The 24,145-nt window shown below is 45.1% G+C and overlaps 1 protein-coding gene across 1 annotated transcript in view; it reads right to left on the reverse strand.

The window, feature by feature from the left end:
- R3HCC1 (R3H domain and coiled-coil containing 1) overlaps positions 1 to 23,439 on the reverse strand; it is a 49,961-nt gene extending 26,522 nt beyond the window's left edge. Inside the window, exons 1-5 of the mRNA XM_063448519.1 lie at positions 23,346 to 23,439; positions 9,126 to 9,271; positions 7,902 to 8,039; positions 2,206 to 3,361; positions 656 to 828 (exon numbers count right to left, since the gene is read on the reverse strand). Of these exons, the coding sequence (XP_063304589.1) occupies positions 656 to 828; positions 2,206 to 3,117 (1,085 nt within the window). The 5' untranslated portion in view covers positions 3,118 to 3,361; positions 7,902 to 8,039; positions 9,126 to 9,271; positions 23,346 to 23,439. The remainder of the gene's footprint in view (positions 1 to 655; positions 829 to 2,205; positions 3,362 to 7,901; positions 8,040 to 9,125; positions 9,272 to 23,345) is intronic.
- Between the last annotated feature and the right edge of the window lie 706 nt (positions 23,440 to 24,145).

A 24,145-nucleotide genomic window follows, 5' to 3' on the forward strand; every position in this document is an offset into this window, starting at 1 on the left:
TTGGTATCCAACCTTGTGCAAATGGGGAGTTTGCGGTTGTGCAAATGGACTGTTTGCGGTTGTTTGCGGTGCGTTAAACGGGGAGTTTGGTCTGTCACTGTGAAGCGGACGTAACCCTTACACTACCTGATCGATACAACCTCATACCTGATGTTTTAAAGCACGTTATTCCAAACAATTTAGGAATGTTAGGTGATTTATGCCCTTTATGGATTAAAACCAGACTCTGCATCAACTATGTAATTTTCCATGGGAGTTTTGACATGGATCCCCCTCCGGCATGCCACAGTCCAGGTGTTAGTCCCCTTGAAACAACTTTTCCATCACTATTGTGGCCAGAAAGAACCCCTGTGGGTTTTAAAAATCGCCTGCCTATTGAAGTCTATGGCGGTTCGCGAACATTTGCGGATGTTCGCGTTCGCCGTTTACGAACGGAAAATGTTATGTTCGCGACATCATTATTTATAAGTTCTATCTTACTATATGAAGTCTTCCTCTGGTTTCTCCCATTGCGCCACATATTCCCACCCCGTAAACACTTTAAGGCTCCATATCTCTCCTACTGCTCAACACATTCCCTCCTATTACACCATATAAAAATATCTGTACAACATATCCAAATGCTGGAACAAACACGCACCCCTTTCTTGTTTACCTGTACTCCATGAAAGGTTCCTCTAGATCTGCTGTGTGAAGCTCAGGTGTAAAGCCATACACCTCAATAATATGGCCAAATTTTCCATGGTCTGTTTGAATTTCCTTAAACTCTGCGTAATCCCCGAGGAGAGGCTGAATGCACACATTTTCTTCAGATACATGGGAGCGGATCTAACCAATAGCAAAGAAAATGTCAGTATTTTACAGGAATCCATGTGCCGGTTGAGCATAAAATGTTCTATGCAAAACTCACCACTGGGTGACACTAAAGTATCATGAAACATATGCACCAAGTGAAGTTGTGGCTAAAAGTAAAAACAGAGTTTCAAGAAGCAGGTTATGGTTACAGGAACAAGTACATTATTAATGTGACTAGAGATAGCCAGGATTTTGCATTTGTTAATTCCCTTGCATTTTTTTCCCTTCTTACTTATTTACAAAGTGAGAATAGTCAGGAATTTTAAATTTAAAGGGGATTGCAAGGCAAATTTCTAATGTAAAGCCAAATTAGCTGAACTGGAAACATTGCAGACATAATTTTCCATTTTGGAGTTACATTTTAAATCCCTAATAATTCACTTTAGTGTTTAGAGTTCTGTATTGTATGGTTTCTCCTCCACATTTCTTATGGTGTGATTTATAAATCATAAAACTACCAAAGCTCATCTCCCTCTTGTTTCTTTGTCCTACCATCTTCCCCACAGGTTCCTCTATGCTGCTCTCCATCACCAACATGCTCAATCTTATCGGTGTCTTTTCCATGTGCCCACTCCCCATTACCACATCAGGCTCATACCTTCCTCACCATCTCCCACAAATTCTTGTAGTCAGCTACACACTTTATTCTCCATTTCTCAAAAACGAATGATCTTGTCCACCGTTTTATTTGATGGTGTTCCTGGTCTATCCCAAACTACCTGCTCTATTTTTTCTTGCCCATCCAACCCCACTTTCAGTAGTCAGATCTTTAATTCTGTCTGCTACGAACTGCTCTTCTTGCCTCCATTGTCCTTTTCTCTCCCCCAACCATTTTACCTCTGTCTGCTTCCACATTTTAGTAAATTAAATGCAAATGTTAAAAGGAACTCTGTTCTGGATTGCCAATGTCAATTCTATGCATATTGTACGTTTGTGGTCAGCGCACATGGCTGCCATATTTAATGTGAATTCAGAGCCTGCAAAGGGAAGTCTTGGTTATCACTGTGGGAATATTTTTTTTTTTTTTTTATGTATTTATTTTTCATTTCCCTCCCTCTGGAACAGTGTGCAAGCATATACACTCTTAGCTGGGGCTGGGCAAATGGACCAATCGAAGGCTTCTCATAGAGCCTTTGATTGAACAGCTCCAAGGGGCTAATTTTGCATTATTCATGCGTTTAAAAAACTAAATTTACAAGTGTATGGGTAACCCTTTACATTAGTTTCAACAATTCAGAGTTTAGTAAATAACCCTGTATGTGTTCCTCTTCTTGCAGAAGGCATGAAGATGCATTAGTTGCTCCTTAATCACTACAATATTATACCCCAAATTTCTTGCCACACAATCACCTCGCTCAAAATTTGCTCCAGTTCGTCTGGGTGTTCTATCCAGGTACTGGGTGCCAGTTTGTCTACAGTCTCCTTACTCAAGTCATGTTGCTTCACGCTTCCCTCACTTTCTCCAACAGGCTCCTCTTCTGTCAGAGTGCACAAAACTTCATTTGTCCTCAGCACTTTAGCACTATTAAGACACTCTGGTATTAAGTTTGAAAGGAGTCCAGTTTGTCCTGTAGGTTCCATATCCACTGTATTCAGTGTCCCAAATTCCCCTGTACCCGTTTCAAAGGTTTTAGCATCCATTACATTTACTTGTATTTCACTTCCTGTGCTCCCAGAATCTGGAAGCTGTTCCTGGTGATCAGAGGACACAGGCACTGTAGATTTAGTCTTTGCCAGCAGATCCAGTTCTACGGCTCCCGGACAATCATTCAAGGTAATTGTAGCCATTCTATGGGTCTCGGAAATATTTAATTCTGCCATGCCAAGTTCACCTACTTCTGAACTCCTATCATGCTCACAAGATGCAGGTTTACTTTCCTCCACTTTCTTGGATTCTGAACTTTGTGCCTTGTTCTTCTCTTTTTCCATATTATTACTTTTCGGTCCCTCTTCTAATTCCATGACATCATTAATTTTGCTATTTTTTTCATGCATATTGTATACTCCCTGTGCACACTCTTTTCCCCCATCTTCTATGCATTCATTCTTCTCCAAAAGACCTGTTTTAAAATGTTTTTGCTTCAAACCATCACCTGTGCTCTTTACCTCCACTACATTATCACTAGACTTCCCGGCTTCCACGTCAAGGCAACACTGGCTAGTTTCCACATCACTACTCAAATCTTTATCAGTTAGGCCTTCTATCATCTCTTTCAATCCTGTTTCATGCTGGTCCCCCTTGCAGCAGTCTCTATTCCACATTTCCAACTCTCCTACCTCCCTATTTCTGTACCTTCCATCTTTTCCATTTTTACTACCTCGACCCTCCCCTCTCTCTTCCCTCCAAACCCTATCCCTAGAATCATGTAGTGGTGCATCTGGTCTCCAATTCTTTCTCTGTTTATAGTTAGCTTTTCCTCTTCCTGACTTGTTGTATGAATTCCATTTCCATGAAGAATTTGTTCGGCGGGTGTTGATCCTGGGATCTTCATCAGGTACAGGCAACCTGAAAAGAGAACATGAGGAATATGAGAGAAATTAATTGCAGTAAAATTAAAGGACCACTATAGTCACCCAGAACTCTTCAGCTCAATGAAGTGGTCTGGGTGCCAGGTCCCTCAGGTTTTAACCCTGCAGCTGTAAACCTGGCAGTTTCAAAGAAAAATCGCATTGCGCACGCTGGACGTCCATAGAAAACCATTCAGAAATTCTTTCCTATGGGCGTTTTTAATGCACGCGCGGTTTTGGCTGCGCATGCGGCTCCACTTGAGAGTGGACGTCGGAGGGGGATGAGAGGCGCTGGATAAAAAGTAAGTGGCTGAAGGGGTTTTAACCCTTTCAGCCCAGCGGCAGGGGGGCCTTGAGGATTATATAGTGTCAGGAAAACGATTTGTGAAAGTTTGTTTTCCTGACACTATAGTGATCCTTTAATGAATTGAGATAGAGATTATATATAGATTATACAAATACATACTGTTTCCCCCAACACTTGAAAGCCATTAGGAGCTACATTGCATTGTCTAGGTGGGGGGCGGGGGAGACCAAAGACCATCAAGTTCAACCTTGAAACCCTTTCATTTAGGTGTTTTTTCCAAAAGAATGCAAAAAAAAAAAAAAAAAGACACACAAAAAAACCCAAAAACATTTGTTGCCATATACAATTGTGCCACAAAATTAAAAAACAATATATTAAAAAAAATATTCCTTGACTCCATAATGGGCAATTTCTCCTTGTATTAACAATTTGTTTACATACTTATATCCTTGAATATTCTGTTAACGCAAAAAATCTTTAAATCTTCTATAGATTCTGATATGACAAGCACTTTAGGAAGAGAATTACACATATTTACTGTTCTTACTGTAAAAAAACCTTTCCTCTGCTGTAAGCAAATAACACTTTACTAGTGGCCCCTTATCTGTTGTATATTCCTACTGACAAACCGCAAGGGTTGGGCTAGATCAGTGGTAGTCAACCTTTTTCTAACTACCGCCCACTAATGCATCTTTTTGGTTGAAAAATTTTCCTTACCGCCCACCAGTTTTCGCGCAAGTGCGGAATATTTTTTTCGAAAGGAGGGTGTTTTTAAAAAAAAAAAAATGTATGTTCATTTATCTTTTTATTTCTACTTAATGCATGTTTATAATGTTTTTAACTTTATAAAGTTTAATGAGAAAACAATAAAGTAAATTGAAATTACCTTTACTAGTGATTAATGAGATCCTTGAGGCTGATGCTGCAAGACTAAATATTTGATATCTGGTTCGATTTTCGTAAGGAACAAACGAAGGTCTCCTCTTTCGGTGATATTCAGACGACTTCTCTGTTTGCGCATAATAGGATTTCTCATCTGTGCGTCATCTCCCCTCTTCTCCCTCCTCAATTCCACATCCCACCTTTTTTTCCCCCTTTTTTTAACCTTCCTTATAGCAATGCCCAGTAGGAAGGCTGAGCTAGGTATCCCACTATAACAGACTGGCACACAGGGCCGCCATCAGGGCATGACAACCGTGACAATTGTCACGGGCCCGGCGGCCCTGGGGGGCCCTGGCCCCACGTGTATCAGCGGAACTGCCGCCGGTGCATCTGCACTGGGGCCCACACGCTTATGGGGCCCATCAGGTGGCCCAAGCATTTAGGGCCACCCAATGGGCCCTATTATCTTCAGGGGCCCGGTCAGCACTGTAATAGCGCAACCGGGCCCCCTTTAAAAAAAAAAAAATGCAGCCGGAAGCAAGTGCTGCTGGGAGGAAGTGACGTCCGGTCACTTCCTCCCAGTTTACTCCGCGAGGAGAGGCAGCTGACTCACATCATCCCCAGCCACCCTCCTGCGACGAAATGGTAAGGAAGAGAGGAGGGTGGCTGAAAATGAGGTGTATGTGTGTATGCCAGTGTGTGAGTGTATGTATGCCAATGTATGTGTATGCCAGTGTATGTGTGTATGCCAGTGTATGTGTATGCCAGTGTGTGTATGTATGCCTACGTATGTATGCCTACGTATGTATGCCTACGTATGTATGCCTACGTATGTATGCCTACGTATGTATGCCTACGTATGTATGCCTGTGTGTGTATGCCAGTGTATGTGTGCCAGTGTATGTGTGCCAGTGTATGTGTGCCAGTGTATGTGTGCCAGTGTGTGTGTATGCCAGTGTGTGTATGCCAGTGTGTGTATGCCAGTGTGTGTATGCCAGTGTGTGTATGCCAGTGTGTGTATGCCAGTGTGTGTATGCCAGTGTTTGTGCACTGTGTGTATGCATGTGTGTATGTCTGTTTCAGAATTTGTATCTGTTAGTGTGTGTGTGTGTGTGTGTATTCCTGTGGGCAGGATTTGGAGGCTTGCCCTGTGGGCGGGCTTGAAGGGGGGCCCAGACCTTGAGCTGTGTTAGGGGCCCCAAAATTTCTGATGGCGGCCCTGCTGGCACACATACATACATACAGACACACATACAGACAGACAGGCACACATGCAGACACACACACAAACATACAGACAGGCACACATACATACAGACACACACACACAGGCACACATACATACAGACACACACACAAGACACATACAAAGACATATATACACATACAGACAGACACAATAAACATATACATACAAAGACAAGACACACATTCATACACACATATATACAGACAGACACGACACATACAAAGACACATACACAGACACAAGAAATATACATACAAAGACAAGACACCTATACATACACACACACACATATATATATATATATATATATATATACACACAGACAGACACACACACACGACACATACAAAGACACATACACACACACAAGACATACATACAAAAACAAGACACATATATACAGACACACACAAGACACACACAAGACATACATACAAAGACACATACACAAACAAACACACATTATATTTAAGTCACCCTCCTGTTTCCTACCTTTAAAGTGCAGGAGGGTGACTTTCCCTGGGGTCCAGTGGTGGCTCAGGCTGGTGGGAGTCAGAGTTCCCACTCTGACTCCCTCCTCCTCCTTCCTCCCGTGCAGGCTCTCAGTATGCTGGGAGGAGTGACCGGGGAATCACTTCCTCCCAGCAGAGATAATGTCATCACATGGGGCCCGGTCGCGCTGTTAAAGCGCCCAGCGCTGACCGGGCCCCCTCACAATCCACATCCATCGGGTGGCCCTGACAGCATGGGCCACCCGATGGACCCCTCCATATGCGGCCCCGGCGGATTGCCGCCAGGGCCGCAAGTGGTGATGGCGGTACCCCTGCGACTCGCACCCGCCCGCTCACCCAACAATCTATAAAAAAATTTGAAAATCCCTACCGCCCACCTGGAATCCCGAAACGCCCACTAGTGGGCGGTAGGGACCAGGTTGACGACCCATAGGCTAGATGGTGGTTTTAACACTATAGGGTCAGGAATACATATTTGTGTTCTTGACACTATGGTGTTCCTTTAATGTTTTCCATCCCCCTTACTAATTTTGTAGTTTGCCTCTGCACGTTTTCTAGTTTTGCCCTAACCTTCTTTAAAACTGGTTCTCACATTTTCTCTACATATTTAAGGTGGGATCTAACCCTTGATTTGCAAAATTAAATTCTTATGTGAATCAATACCAATTTGTATACACAAAAAGCACCTTACAAACTTTTGCAACTGCAGACCAGCATTGCATACGGTTGCCTAGTTTGAGTTCTGTAGTGGTTCCCAAGTCCTTTACATTTCAAGGTTATGCCTAACTCAACCCCATTTAATGTATAGGGTGGGCCAAAATTCAGAGTAGGGTTTCAGGTGTCTTTTTTGTTAAATTAACAAACCAATTTCAGTTATATTACATACAATGAATGCTTAACGTATGAAGATTTGTTTGACTAGGTCCGGAAGATGACATCTTTTAAATGAGCTTAATTTTCCATCTCGAAAAGTCGGGCTCTTTCGATTGCATTGTTTAAAATATTAATGTTTGCGGCTCCAAACCCTCCTTGCTACACCAAGATACACATTGACCTCTGATCTCCTGCTGCCTTTCCACTGCAGCACAACTAATCTCTCAGAAAATACCACCTTGGAGGTCCTCTTCTTGAGTTTGCAACCTAATCCCCTGAACTTATTCTCTAAAGGTCACTATCTCTTACTTTGTCATTGGTACCAACATGGCTTATGGCAGCCGGGTCATCCTCAGCACTTCTCAATAATCTATCCACTCAGTCAGCAACAGGAGGCCGCAAACTGCCCAGGCGATGCGATTAGAGTGGTCAATTACCCTATTCTTTTAACAATAGAATATCCTACAAACACAATGTCTAGTCCTTCCTTCATTTAGGATTCCATCTATAATAGGAGGAGCTGTTCCCCCAGCTATTAGAAGGAGCAACTTCCTCCAGCACAGTCACTCCTGAGCTGATGTTCCCAACATCTTCACTCAAATGTACAAATCTGTTGGGTTTCACAAAATCTAGACTAGCAACACCTTTCGTCTCCCTCCCCTGACCTCACAGTACAAAGAGTATCCTTTCAAAACATAAAGTCTTTCTACATTACCTGATATCAGCAAAGCAGATAACAGTGCGACGCTGCCATCCCTCTCCCACAGAGAAGCTGCTCAGGGCAGTGTGAGGCTCTGTAAGACGGTGAATCAGGTATCGTAGACGGCTAGAAACCGGAGGGAACAGAAGGACTCTGCAAAGACACAGTCATATGTAAGAATCATAATTTCATGAGGGGAGGCAGCATAAGAGGCAAGGTCCTGAGCTGGTAGGGATGTGAAGGGACTCTTTAAGCTATTTGACCAAGTTATATTGAAGATGTATTCTGTCACCATATACCTGTACACACTGTCTAATAATTGCACTGATTAACAAAATACGTTTTTTAAAAAAAATAATTTCTTTATTGAAAAATATATCTTCATATTTTATTATACATACGGTGATGTAAAATAATTGATACATATTATTCATGATTTGTATTAATTTACAAATTATCTTTCTTTAGAAAAAAGGGGGGGAATAAATTATATATATATATATATATATATCACAAACAAATAACATTCAATTACATTCAAACTGCTCATTCATACTTCCGATAATGGGGTCTCTGTGGGATTTGAGGGGGTTCCCAGGTGATTTATCGGTTGTACAATCAGGAGAGAGAAACTGACACCACTAAGAATTTGTGTGTCAGATTAAATAATTATAAATTGTCAGAATCTATATTTCTATGCATTTCTTACAAGGTAACCACAAGGTCTCAAATTTCTCTACGGTCTTTAAATGTATAAAAGTTGCGTTTCATTCTATATTGATATGAGTTCTGGTTACATATAGATGGCCAGTTTAGGTCTGAAGCTTTCAAAATAAATTTCAGTAAAAAGTCCACTATCTCAAAGAGATCACATGAAGAAATTAAGGGACACTCCGGACACTTAAAGCACTTTGAAATACTGTGTGTGACTTCCTTTCATTTTACAAATAATTGCACATATCAATACAAATTGGCACTTTTCTAAATTAACCTTGTTATACCCCCTTGACTTTCAAGCAATCGTTCCAGTTACTTCCTAGTTGCTTAACTCCATGGATATAAAACTCAAGAGGCTCACTGAACTGCATTGGGCTGAAATTTATGCCAAAATATTTTTTTCAGCCCTCAATGGAAACACCAAAAGGAAAATGTACATTGGAAATATATATGTTTGGAGCAGTAATAAGGTAATGGGGTTCACCAAATTCTAGATGAAAACCCCTCCTGCATTATGCTTACGTTTTACGGTCTCCAAGGTGCACAAAATTGTCCAGTTCAGTATACACCACCTGGTAGAATGCATTCTCCAAGCTGGAGAGATAGCACCCGTCAACACAGTGTTGTTCCAGTGTGCCAAAGGGTTTCTTACCAAAGGAGATATAAAGCTGAGGAAAAACAGAAATACAAGCCATGTTATCAGCAAACCTTCGACAGCATAATATAAAGACGCATTGAAAAATCTCTAACGTTTTCCAAGCAAAAGAATGAAGGTTACCAGTAAGAAAGTGAAGAGATACTATCCGAATAATGAAAAAAATAAAAAACAAAACATTTTATGGCTCCACATTAAATACACAATATCAAAGATTAAGCTATTTGCCCTGCTTGGGACACATCACCAAGCAGAGCTGATCTTGTCAGGGACATTGCCAGCTTCCGAATAGAGAAACATCCGTTCCTATACTTCCTAGCCAGCTCTAGAAGAGCAAACTAGGGAGTTTTCATAAAAGTATTATGCTCAATCTAACGAGCATAAGTTGTTGGGGTCATGACAGGTGCCCTTTAACCCCTTAAGGACACATGACATGTGTGACATGTCATAATTCAATTTTATTCCAGAAGTTTGGTCCTTAAGGGGTTAAAGAAAAGGGAAAATGTATCCATACTTACCTTAGTTCTCTTTTCCTGGTCATAGGCCATAGCAGCACAACAATGGGTAGCTCGTCCCTATCCCCAATTAGACAGGAACTGATTAAAAGAAATGTATAAGTACCACCTCCTATCCCACCTCCTATCCCCTCCTCCCTCAGTCTTGTTACTAGCAATATCCCAGGGTGGGACCTTTGTGCTGCCATGGCCTATGGCCTATGACCAGGAAAATAAAATTACGCTAACTATGGATACATTTCCCCTTTTCCTGGCCATACCCATGGCAGCACAACAATGGGTAATACCCAAGCAATAACCAAGGGAGGGAAGAAGAAATAAAGAAACCACAGAATCCATAATATGAAATGCAAAGTGTATTGGTACCACAAACCAAGTGACAAAACACCCAAACTTCAGGAATCATGGTTTCATACAGAAAGGACACCCTTAACAAATTGGTCCAAATGACCGGCTCTGACATCTATTCGGTAATGTCTGATGAAAGTATTAGCTGAGGACCAAGTGGCAGCTTTACAAATCAGCTTAGGAGCTTTGGAATGGGCTTTGAGTCCGTCAGGGCCTGGAGCCTTCGAGGCCTGATACAGCCCATCTGCTAATGGTAGATTTGGGAGCCTAACTGCCCTTTCTACATCCATTATGAAGGACAAAGAGACCTGGAGATGAACGCCAAGAAGCGGTCCTGGCCACATAGATTCCGAGGCATCTCACCAGATCCAATGAAGAAAGATCTCTGTTGTCCCCGAGCTGTGAGAGCGTTAAAGAGTCCCACTTCAGCAACTACCGATATCCCTGGAAATGTAGAAGGTTCTTGGAGCTCTGAGTTGAGCTAGTGGTTAGCATTTCCCTACAACATGAGTCGAGACTGCGAGTTGAGGGTAAGAAGACTGGTTTTAATGGGTACAGGCATCAGCTTTATACAAGTTTTCCAGGCCAGGGAACACCCACTGGACCTGGTGGGGCACTGAAAAACAGGTAACATGAACCAATCACGACAATTAACAGTTTTCCAAACCCTCCCCTCTACCCTGGAGATAATTGGCTTAAGTGGCCGTAGTAACTTCATTATCTCCAGGTACAGAAAATATCTAAAGACTGTAACAAAAACACATTAAAATACATAACTCCTATTCCAAATCACTAAACCCCCATGTTTGACATATCCCCAGATAGATTGGTTCTCAACCCAACGGTGGCATATTGGCAAAGAAAAAGGTTTCAGGGCTTCGAGAGCTCCACAGAGTTCCAGGAGATTGAAAGGCAAGTTGTCCGTTGGAAAACTTCCATTCCTCTTGCGCGAAGTTGCGTTGACAGTGGGCTTCCCAGCCCCAATGGCTGCCATCTGTCATTATCACTATCCATGACATTTCTCCCAGAGGGAAGCCCTTGGCTAAGGAGACCAAATCAGGGAATTGTGAACGGATAACGGAATCTTGATGGGTTGGAGCAGACTCAGAGAATTGGAGGAGGAAATTTGCTTGAAAGCTTCTCATTCTCCACTGCGCCCACCTTGTTAGTCCTATCGTGGAGGACATGGAACCCAGTAGACTCCTAGCCGCCTTCTCCAAATCACCTTGGACCCCAACATCTCCAAAACCTGTTTCCGTATTCTCAGGATCCTCTTTTGGGAGAATTGAACCGTTCCTGCAGATGTGTCGAACAGAGCACCCAGGTATATCATGGACTGACTCAGGCAAAGATGGCTATTTTTAACATTGATCCTCCAGCCGTGATGTTGCAGGAACTGAAGGCAAATGAGAGCGTGGGAGGACAAAGTGTCCTTGTCGTCTGCCACAATCAGGACGTCGTCCAGATAATGGATATGCCTGGTTCTCTCAGCCCTGCAATGAGAACTAGTATTTTCATGAAGGACCTTGGAGCCGTGCGGAGACCGAAGGGCAGGGCTCTGAATTGGAAATGACCCTCTCCCACTGCGAACCTGAGTTATTTCTGATGTGTCAGGGCAATAGGGATGTGGAAATAGGCATCCAATAAGTCTGACAACATCCATTGATTGGGAAAGACAGCCTTCATGATAGATTGTAGGGACTCCATTTTTAAACCTACGGATGTGCAAGTGTTGATTCAGTCTGTAGATCTAGAATGGGTCTCAACCCTCCTGAGGATTTCTTGGTTAGAAACAGGTAAGAATAGAAGCCGTGAGTACTTTTTGACTCTGGGACTTTCACTATGACCCCTTTTTTTTGTAGTGATGAAATGAAGACCTGGAGGGCAAGTCTTTTCACCTCATCTCCCAGCCACTTTGTGATTTGGAAGGATCTGAATGGTGGTTTTCTGCAAAATTCTAGAAAATATCCTCTCCGGATGATATCTGAACCCAATTGTAGTTTACAGATTCCTCCCATGCCATACGGAATTGGAGCAAGCGGGCTCCAACACCAATAGACAGGGAGTTGAACCAGTCAAATATACCTGTAGTTCTTGGAGGATGCGGACCCTCGAGACTTGCCTCCCCTAGTGCCAGGCTGATCACTCCTCCAGAATTAATTTTTTCCATATTCCCAACCTGGTCTGTAGGATCTACTACTATCTCAAAATGGGTAATAGTCCTTTTGGCACAAAAGGGTCCTTTGGGCCTGCAGTCTTGAGGCAGAAAGGCCCTTTTACCTTCGGCGGCTTGTTTAACACAGTCATCCAGATTCTTGCCAAATAACATTTCATCATGAAATGGAAGGGAGCACAAGCTGCCTTTGGGGGAAGCATCAGCAGACGACGATCTGAGCCATAGTGCTCTCCTAGCAGAAAGAGAGCGCCATATTTCTGGCTAAGGACCTCACCAGGTTTACTGCGGCCTCAGACAAGAAGTCAACAGCCAATTTCAGGGGCGGGGCCGGGCCGCCGAGCCAAGCGGTCGCAGGCAAGCACAGCTCCCGCACAAGCTACCCAATTTCACCTAAAAATCGACAATAAATCAGAAATCAACTACTACCAACCTCGACCCGCAAAGCACACGGGCTACCGGAGCCGGGGAGAGGCTTGCTCGCGGAGTTCTAGCCCCCCGGAGGAGGGCTACCCTGCAGCAACCAGCGGGTACCTGCCTGGCGGTGAGTGGAGTGGACGGCCGCCGCTCCACTATCCTGCCCAACGGAGCCCGGAACACACTGAGCGCAACGGCGGACCCGGTCCTGTCTCCCCCCCCACCGGACCGGGGGGGTGATCCCGGTCCATGCTTTAACCCCTTAAGGACCAAACTTCTGGAATAAAAGGGAATCATGACATGTCACACATGTCATGTGTCCTTAAGGGGTTAAGCAACAAGCGGAGGAGCTAGCAGTACATCATGCAGGCCTCAGACACGCGGCAAAGATGGCGGAGGCCGCGAGAGCGGTGATCGCATGAGGCCGACAGCAGAAACGATCTGGCATGGTACACAGAGTCGCCTGAATTCCAAGACCCACATTCTACAGCAGCATTACAGTCCAGAGAATTACTGTTGCAGAACACACGCTTATCAGCCCCACACACGTGCACCAACATGCAACCTAGACTCGTGCACAAGATGGCGGAGACCAGCAGGACGACCTGCAGCCACCATCCGCTCTGGCACCCGAGGCACTTTCAGGTACGGGCACAGACACCCAGAAATACCCCTGACACATATACCGCTACGTTGCTGAGAGGTCCGCACACGCTTCATCTGAGCTGGGTGCTCATCGGGAGGAATCCCCCCCCACAGCCTGCCATACACCCAGGGAGAAGCTAGGGGCCCGGCGGAACCCTGGGCCCACGGTCCTGAAGATGGGTCCAATGGCACACAGGCGCGAGTGCCCATCAAGGCCTCAGGCGGAAGACGAGCGACCCTCGAAAACAGCATAGCCAACACAGAGACTCTGGTCAGCAGCTTAACGGCACCGAAAGCAAGCGGGACTCTGGGTCCTGATCTGGCCCCCTGTCACTGGACATGATGAGGACTAGCCCGAGTGGCAGACCACTGGTGGTATTTGCCCCTTCTCATGCTACCAATAGACCCCCTTGTGCCTGGCTTAGCATTTTACATAATTTTGCTCTAGCAGGAGATGTCGGGGCAGTGTTTTTGTCTTAGCTCAGAATCAGCGTGTCCTGTTTCTGTTAAATATGTTATGTTTTAGCAGTGTGTTACCCTAGTCCAGATGACTGGAATGATTACCACAGAAACTAACCTATGCTACTTAATCGAAAAACATATACCTGTGTACTACCTGGCAGACCCCTCGGGTAGCCTAACATAATGTAACTTACCACCAAATGCTGTACCAGACCACATGCGATCTCGCTATACGTGCTCTTAACCTGTTATTAGCATTATTTGATGTATTGCATCTATTTCTAGCTTGCTTAAAATAGTCTTCACCGAACGAACCATAAGCGTAATTATCTTGTAACTCTTTTATTTGCTTAGTCTGTGTAACCTATACGGATAACTCTACTGTTAAACTTTCAAAAAAGAAAAAAGAGGCTGCTACTCTTGGGAATACATGCAACTATTGTGTACACCTATGCAAACTGTATGTTTTACATGCATTAACCCATCACTTTATTTTCTGTACTGTACCATCATATGCCTCAATAAAAACAAAGATTGACAAGGTGCAGGCCAGTACCTGAAGCCACATATGCTTTAGAAAGGCTGAAATCCATTGAGTCTCTGAAGGACCCCGCATAATCAACAGGTAAAGTGGTACATTTGGCCAATCTAACCACGGTGCATCGACCTTGGGGGAAGAGTCCCATGTTTCGGCATCCGCGCTTTCAAACCGATAGAGTCGGGAAAATTTGCCTTTTGCACAGGATTTCCTTTCTGATCTGGACCACTCCTCTTTAATGAGGAGTTTTATAGCCTCGTGGACTGGAAAAGTAGCCCTCTTTCTCCTGAGGTCAGAGAAGTGGAAGGTTCCTCCTTAGAAGATTCCTTTCAACTGAGAGTCTTGCGGACTCTAGATATCAAGTGATCAACTTCTGCAGGTTAAAGGAAGTCTGGAGCTGAGAGCGCATCACCCTCGGAAGAAGAACCTAGGTATCAGGGGTACCCTAGCCATACACTCCACATCAGAGACATCTGGAGAACACTCTGAAGGTTCTGAACACCTCAGCCTTTTGCGGTGCATCCCAGCTTCCTTAATACCCAGAGCGACAGCTTGTGTAATATATTGTATTATGTCAGGCGCAAGTTGGATGGAGGACTGCCTTTGAGATGAGCCTGCAGCCACTGATAGGCAAGATGAACAGAGGTGTTTCCCCTCCAGGGCTCTTTTCACAGGATTCACATTGTGTCCTTCTGGACGAAGCTGAAGTTCTAGTACCTCTAGCACTGTAGAAATACAGAAATACGGGCACGTCGTCCGTATGATAGGTCTGCTGTCTTTAGAGGCCCACATGGCGAATTGGGGGACGTCGGATCCAACCATCATGGACTCTATGTCCACCCATCTCCTCTCGGCGGGTGGTGAGTGCCACATCGCAATCTGCGTCAGTTGAGCAGCCAGGTAATAGAAGTATAGGTTTGGGAGGCCAAGCCCGCCTCTATCTTTGCGTCTGTAAAGCACCTGTCTGGCTATCCTGTGCCTCTTGTTGTGCCAAACGAAATCTCCTATTGCCTTTTGTAGCGGAGCCAGCTGTGATTTAGCGACCTGTATCGGCAGGGCCTGAAACAGGAACAGGATGCGCGGTAGTATGTTCATTTTCACCGCGTTTACCCGTCCTATCCATGATATTGGTTTGTCGTCCCATCTTTCCAGGTCGGAGATCAAAGATCTGAGCATGGGAGTATAATTAGCCGCGTATAAGCGTCCGCTGTCCGCGGTCAGATGAATCCCTAAATAGGTCAGCGACCCAGTTTCGATCCTGATCTTATGAGCCTCCCTTATCCGTCCCACTGCTTCCTCTGGAATTCCTATCGGTAAGGCGCTTGACTTTTTGGCCTTATAGCCTGAGTAGGTCCCGTACTCTGTTATTACGTTCCGCAAGGTTGAAATCGATTCCTCTGGGTTTGTTAGCGTCAAAAGAATATCATCCGCATATGCTGAAACGGTAAATTCTTCTCCCCCCACCGCAACCCCGCTGATCCCAGGGTCACGTCGTATAGCCTGCAGTAGAGGTTCCAGTGCCAAGGTAAAAAGTAGGGGAGATAAGGGGCACCCCTGCCTTGTCCCGTTAAAGAGTCGAAAAGGAGACAATGGGGCACCTGTAATCTGTATTTGGGCTCTCACGTTGTGGTACATCGCTTGTGTCATCGCTATGTATTCACCAGGGAAGCCCAAGTGCTTCATAACCGTAAATAGAAATCGCCATCTGACCCTGTCGAAGGCTTTCTCAGCGTCAATAGACACCACGAGCGTTGGGGCAGCTACAGCTGTCTGTTTCCATATTAAATCGATATTCCTCCTGGTGTTTTCAAACAGCTGCCTGCCCCGTATAAAGCCTACCTGGTCTGCGTGGATAATCGAGGTCAGAAGTGGGTTTAACCTATCCGCTTGTATCCGAGCTAATATTTTCAGATCATGGTTGATCAGAGATATGGGTCTAAAATTCTCAGGATATAGGGGGTCCTTGTTCGGTTTGGGCAGTGAGATTATGGTAGCCAAGGTCATATCAGATTGTAATTGTCCCCCCTCTCGCAAGTCCGCAAAGAGACGTACCATATGTGGGGTCAGTTTCTCCCTAAAGGCCTTGTAGTAGGCTCCATCGAAGCCATCAGGACCCGGTGCCTTATTGCCTTTCAGATTAGAAATGGCCTTGTCTATCTCTACCTCCGTGACTTCCATGGCCAGGCTAGATGCTGCCTCCCTAGTCAGTTTGGCCATCCCCAATCCGTTGAGATAAGTGAGAATGTTTTGTTCTTCCTCCAGCTCAGACAGCGTACTCTCTGGTGTGTGGTTGTATAGTCGCTTATAGAAATCTTCGAAAACTCGTGCAATCTCACTGGGTTTGGACGTTGTCAAGCCATCAGGGCGCTTAATCGACGTGATATGCGGCCTACGGTTCCGAGGCCTTAATGTTCTGGCTAGGAACGTGTCCATTTTGTTCGCGTTTTCAAAGTAAGTGCGCCTGGTCCACGTCATAGATTTAGCTGCGTCGTCGAGCAGTAGCGTTCGAATAGACCTTCTCACCGAATTACGTCCGGAGTATCGTTCATAGCAAAATACGCCGTTATCTCCTCCCTTATCTGTTCTGTTACTAGGGGGTCCCGTAGGAGGGACGCATTCAGTTTCCACGTCCATGGTGAGGCTATACAGAGGTTCCCTAAGCTTATAGACACATCGGCGTGGTCAGACCACGAGATATCTCCCACCTCCGACTTGACTACGCGTGCCATTCCAGTCCCGTTGGTCAGGAAGAAATCTATCCGGGAATAGGTCCCATGAGGAGCGGAATAGAACGAGTAGTCCCTAGTATCTGGGTGATGGGCACGCCATATGTCAATTAAGCCGGTACTATCCATGAATTGTTTAAGGAGGCGATCCTGACCGCCGCGGCCTTGTGAGCGTGGTCCTCCGTCTCTTGAGCTCCTGTCAGCAGCTGGGCATGGGGTAGCGTTGAAATCTCCCCCCATGAATATCATGCCATGCGGTAACCTCAGTATCTTGTCTCTCAATAGCGTCCAAAAGTCAGGGTCAGGTCTATTCGGAGCGTATATATTTAAGAAATGCACGGAGTGAGAATGAAGGGTGCCTGAGACTATGACATAGCGGCCTTCTGGATCCGCCTCATGAAATGTCACTTGAAGAGGGCAGCTGAGCCTGATCAGGGTAGCTACCCCATTACATTTACGGTGAGCTCTGGACTCATATGTGCCGCCGTACGTTTGATCTCTTAATTGAAAACTTACTTGCTGGGGAAGATGGGTCTCTTGTATGAAAGCTATGTCTGCGTTCATCCTCTTCAGTTCCTTAAACATGAGGCGACGTTTCTTAGGAGCGTTAAGGCCCTTAGCATTCAGAGATATTATCTAAATCCCCATCGTGAGAGGCAGTAGCTATGCGCGACAACGAAAGCGGGAACACGTGTAATATATGGTGGATGCGTCCGGTACCCCATCATCCGCATCCCCGGAGGTTCAGCGGGATCCCCGTCCCATCCTCCCTGTCCCCTCAGAACGAGGTAGGTAATAAGAAAGGTGTAGAGAAAAAGAAGAAGAAAAAGTATAGTGGGAATGAAAAAAAGTAAGAAGTGGCATACGGACATAGTCCTTTGCCGTAGGATTCTGGACTTACCGCCTGCCAGAATAGGGTGGGGACCATGAGCCCACTTCCCAGCCACGATCAACGTCGGAAGGTTCAGTGGGACCTAGGCTCCAACACCCGTACGCCCAATCAATTATCTCATGGACCATATTACTCAGTATTAGATCTTAGCGGTTATGTGGTAGTACCGGGGGCAGCAGGCCCCTCAGCGACAGTGAGAAGTTGAACATTGAACATTAAGAACAACAGTGTGGGTCAGAAATTGAGCCCCTTTCAAAATTGTTTGCTATACGCACAAAAGTTTTGTTTTTGTGTTTTTCATTTTACAATTTTTTTTGTTTTTTTTTGTATTTGTTTTTTGTTTTTTCCTTTCCTTAACTTTTTACTTCTATAATGCATTAAAGGAGATTTTCTAAAGTTCATCCCGGGCCCAAAGCGCTAATCTTTGCTAACTGGGGACCTCTCCCTCCCCCCCTAGTATCCCGGACCCCCTCCCCCCCCCCCCCCCACCGATTAGATGAAAAAATAAAAAGCTATAAGACATTTCAATCAAATAATACTGTCCTGAGGGAAGTAGCACATTACCCTTTGTTGTTATTTGCTACACATATCCAGGGTCAGCCCCCCCTCTCTACTGATCAGCTGTACATAGAAATGTTCCTATGAGTAGGGTACTGTACAATTTGAAGGCCCTGATGGTGTAATATATGGGCAAAAAGGAAAAGGTCGAAGTTCTCCCCAGGTTAAAGCATATTTCCCCCTATATGGCATGCGCAGTCCCAGTGGAGAAAAAAAAAAAAAAAAAGGGAGGGGGTATACCCCAAATTTGGGCCCTGCATATAGAAACCCCCTATGCTATGTAACCATGAAAGCTGATCTTAAGAGGGGTTACGTGGCAGCCCCACCCGCGGCAGCCCCGCTAGAAAAAAGAGGGGTAGCCTTACATGCCGCTGCCAATATGTACACTCCCCCCCCAACAGCTCTCGAAATGGGGGCCATCTCGCACGGCTAAATCCCCACTGACCCGGCCCAGTCAGGTGGGGGGGGGGGGATCTGTGTGTTGTGGGAGTTATCTTTAAGGCTCACATTGGTGGCACCCATAAAGGGCAAGTGCAAAGGGCATCAGGGGTACAGCAATAGCACTGGGACTCTCCCGTACGATTTCTAACGTAATGAAAAAATAAAAATAAAATAAGGTAAAAATGGAATCGAAAAGAAAACCTCCCTCTCCCCACCCACTATTACACCGTATCACAGGCTGAGGGTGTTAAAAAGAAGCATTTGCGTATATGTAAATATCGGTAGCCCGACAACTATATGAAAGACACATCAATATACATTCCCACCGCAAGCCTAAACATGCCATAACTATTAACATATATATATCCCCCCCCCCCCCGGGGGATATATATATGTTAATAGTTATGGCATGTTTAGGCTTGCGGTGGGAATGTATATTGATGTGTCTTTCATATAGTTGTCGGGCTACCGATACCGATCCGGCGGAGGGCGCACGTCCAGCTCTCTGAAGAATCGAAGAGGGTCGCCTCCAGGCAGAAGGGTATGTACTCTGTCTCCGCGGAAGACATTCAGCTTAAATGGGTACCCCCACGAATATTTGAGGCCTGCTCCGCGTAGGGCCCCTGTGATAGGCCTCCAGTCTCGTCTTCTCTGCAGCGTGGAGGGCGATAAATCCTGATAGATGGACAATACGGAGCTCCGGTACCTAATGGGACCGTCTCGGCTCCTCTTGATGACTGCCTCTTTAGTGGAAAAGTAGAGGAATCGGACGATGATATCTCTCGGGTTGTTAGGGTCGGGCCTCTGTTTTCTTAACGCTCTATGCGCCCGTTCCAGGACCCAGTGTTCCGCCGGTATTGTAGGTAGAAGTGGTTTGAGGATGTCAAACAGGAGCCCCTGCAGATCCTCTCCTCCGGCATGCCACGTATCCAGAGGTTGTTCCTCCTAGAGCGGTTCTCCATATCCTCCAAGGCCAGTTCAGAGTCTACCATATGCCTGGTTACGTGGTTAACTCTGTCGGCCATGTCGTTATAGGCCCGAGCTGAGGAGTCCATGCGTTCCTCTAAGCGCGACGTGCGCTCTCCCAAAGCCCCCATTTGGGCCTGGAGGACTGCAGTCGATCTGGCGATCTCCCCTGCCAGGTAAGTCTTAACCTCTGCGAGGTTCGCCAGTACGAGGTCCTGGTCTGCGGGGGGTGTCCCCGGTGCTGCACGAGGCGAGCCCTGTGGTGAGGCCCCGTCGCCATCTTGGGTTCCGGCCCTGCCCGGCCTGTGGGTCGTTAGGAGGTCGAGAACGGTGCTCCCTGACTCGGTAGCCCGTCTCAATTGCTTCTTTGGGGCTTTCTTATCCATATTGAGTACCCCAAGGGGGGGAATAGCCAAAGAAAAGGTCGCTTTTTGCAGCTTTTGGGCTGTAGGGCTGAGGAGCTCTAGCAAGGCACGTCTATTCCCATCGACGGTCAAGCCACGCCCCCCGTTGTGTGCATTTAAAGGTACACTTTGGGCACCATATTTACTTTAGCTTTTTTTTTTTTTTTTTAATCAACATTGCTAATAAAAATGGCTACCTGAGGGGGGCGGGGCCTGACCTTGGAGCAGAGCAGCCGCACGGTTTCACAGCTCCTGCTCCAGGGGGTGATTTTTACCTATTTACAGACCGAAATAAGCTCCTACAAGCCCAAAGCCGGCTACCGGGAACCAGGAGACAGTATAAGCGATCTACTCATACCAAACAAGGCGAATTTCTAGCCGACCCATACCACGTGGCTTCTGCGGCTTACGAGCCTGGCCAGTGCGGGAGAAGTGGCTGCTCTCCCGCCACTGCAATCAACACCGACTCCCGGAAAGGGCACCCGTTCCCGCCTCCTCCCCCCCTCAGACCGGTGGGGGTTATACTGGTCCAAGCAGAGACAAACCTAAACTCATCGCACAGACTATCCTGGTTGAAGCAGCACCCACGCGGCTCAAGATGGCAGCCAACTACCCAGTCACTCAGCATGATGCAGGGGTACTCGCCTCGAAATGGGAGACTAGATTCCTGAAAACATTCAACGACATCTGCCAGCAGTTTTGGAGGAGAATAGAGGCAAGGAGGCAGCAGCCGACCATACCCACTCCCAAGTCACAACCGACAGACGGAGCTCTGGCGCAGCGCCTTACTCCCAAGCGGAGGATCAAGTGGCCCCAAACACCAACTGTCACGTTTAAACATTTCATATGAAGGAACACAACTGCAGATTTCTTATAGTTCGAATATTTATTAGAAGTAATTGGTATTGACTTTAATTCCAATATACAGGTACTGTAGCATTAAGTAATAAACGATAAATGAAGTCCACAGTTACATGCACTGTAGCTTTAAGGAGTAAACGGAACTGAAGCAGCAAGAGTCCTTTAGTAGTATTAGTTAATTAGATGATAAGAAGTTACAATAGCTGTTCCATAGACTTTAACTGAAGAAAGATAGATGCAGCTAACTGAGACAAGTATGTGTTGAAGTTAGCTGTAACGGTTGGCTTTAACGAAGGACTTTGGAGACAGGAAATAACAGCTTTAGATGCAACGTTTATCAGAGAAGTTTTACTTAGCTTCCGGCTTATAGAACACTGGTTCCCGAGATTCCTCAGAGGCAGATTATCCTGCATGGATAGAGTTCAGCTTTAGCCGTGGATGAGGAGAGGCGAAGGGAACTTGAAGTCTTCTATTCCGGTCCGGTAACAGCAGGATTTCACAACTAAGTTGCAGCCGGTTCGTGAGTACAGAACGTAGTTCATTAATCCAGCCTCGATCAGCTGGTGCGGTCAGATTAAATAGGGAGACCGAGTCATGAAGAGGTGTGGCTAAGCTCCGTGGAACCAGGAAGTAAGGGGATATTATAGTTAAGGCATGACACCAACCTATAGAAGGTACAAGCAGAGGATACACAGCCATCTGAGATCACGGGACTTCCACCTTACAACGACAAGCCGGCGGACCCCCCCACCCCCAAAAAGGCACGGGACCCCAACTCGACCCAGGTTGGAGAGAGTGAGAGGGCATGGTGCAATCAAAGGCCCACTGGGACTGTCGACAAAACCCCACTGCCATACTAGCTTGATTCTAAACTCCTGACATCCAGGTCTAGCATGACGGACGTGGCAAGCGCGCAGCTCGTAGCTTAATTCACTTCTTCATTGTTTCTTGCACAACGAGCACAGCCTTTAACATTCCTTTACCAATATATGACTAGCCACCTGTACGAATGCTATTTACTTATAAGCTAACTAACACGATTGATTTTCCTATGTTATTAAAAAATGTGCGATGCTTCTCGTAATGCCACGCTACCTTGAATAATTGTTATAACTAAGCTTGTGGACGCTGTTGCGGCTAGACAAGCCTGTATTGTTGATTTAAGTACAATAAAAATAAAGAATTTTAAAAATAAATGGCTACCTGAATATACTTGCAAAGGTAACGGTAATATATGCCAACTACAAAATTGCACATTTTGAGCACAATAAGAGTGACCAGTGGCGATGAAAAATAAGATTATGGTCATTCATATGGGCTGACTTGCCAACAGAATGGTTAAATTTTTAGTTATTTTCTTAAACACTGCACAATATGACAGGACAAGGAATCAATTCGTCATAAAGAGGTTAATCAGAACAGTGGATAGTTTTTTCTATAGGTCTATAATGTGGAGATATAGATAAATATATATATATAAAAATCAATTTCACCTAGCAAAAACAATTTATCTTTTTAAATAAAAATCGATGGTAGGTTTTCTAAGTTACTTTACTTAACTGTTTGAACAACCAGCGATCTGAGAGGCACCCGCATCCTTCCCGCAACATTGGTAATTAACAATGACAACTTTGGTGACCATGAGCTAGAGATGTTACCCACAGCCTACTGGCACCATAACCACTATGTCTTTTTAAGATACAACACTTATATAATGTAACTCACTTAACCTCTGTTTTACACAGAGTTTAAAATTACAGTAAAGAATGGGCTCCGATTCATATAAAAATGGCCACATTTCTCATACTACTGACCATGAGACGTTGTTCCATAGGAGGCAAGATTACTGCAAGGGTTATTTTGAAATAAAATGCAATGTATACGCTCACTTGCAAACTTGCTAGCATAATCATTCTAGACATTATATTCTCTGCTCAATATCACCATTATTATTATTAAAAGCTAGCCTTGTATGCTACACAATCACTATAGTTTTATATAGGTTTAAACTATTTCAGAAACCTTTCCTAAAGCTAGCACTGAGTAACCCACAATTCATTACTAAGGGCATTCTGTCTCTTACAATGAAGCACTGTGTGCGCTCACTCTGTATCAGTCTCTGTCAGGGATGCAGTACGTACAAGGCTGTCTCTTGCAATATGTCTCAGGGTGTCAGTCTCACCAGCAGCACACTCTGTATAACTCGTGCAGCAGACACTTCCTGGCCGCACAGCGTTCTATGAGGCTCCGGGTGACAGACAGCCGCTCTCTATCGCATTCTCTCCCGCAGCGGGGCTACACTGACTTAGCGCCATCTGGTGGCTCTCAAAGCTGCTGCTGCTGCTGCAGTGGGATAGAATTGAAAAATAATAAAGATTAAATGTATCACAGCATAAGTGCACTCACTGTTTAGGACACAAGGGTTTATTCACTGAACAGTGAATTGTGATGAGTTAAAAAATGTAAATAATTATAATAACATATTTAAGCCGTGACTATAGTGGAGTTATGGAATTTTTCCAAATCATCCACATTTGACTGGATTTTGCTTTGCAGTTCTCAATTCACTACAGTTACTGTGCATTTACATCACAACAGCTAAATGCCTTTTTGTTGTCACAATTCAGCTATTAGTTATAAGCATATTTGGTTATTTCCTTTCACAACTTGATGAAAGGATTGTTAAAATAAAAATTAAGGTTATCAGGGAACAGTTGTCCTTTAAAGGACCACTATAGGCACCCAAACCACGTCCGTCATCCGGTGTTAAGTGCTTCCCCAGCATGACGGACCCAGTCCGTCATCTGGTGTTAAGGGGTTAAAGGAACACTATATTGTTAAGAATACAAACGTGTATTCGTAACACAATACTGCTGGAATGGTTGTTTATGTCCCCGGCCCCCTCAGATTGTAGTGAAAAGATATTTAAACATATCAATGC

Source organism: Pelobates fuscus, chromosome 3 (genome assembly GCF_036172605.1).
Source record: "Pelobates fuscus isolate aPelFus1 chromosome 3, aPelFus1.pri, whole genome shotgun sequence".
NCBI lineage: Eukaryota > Metazoa > Chordata > Amphibia > Anura > Pelobatidae > Pelobates > Pelobates fuscus.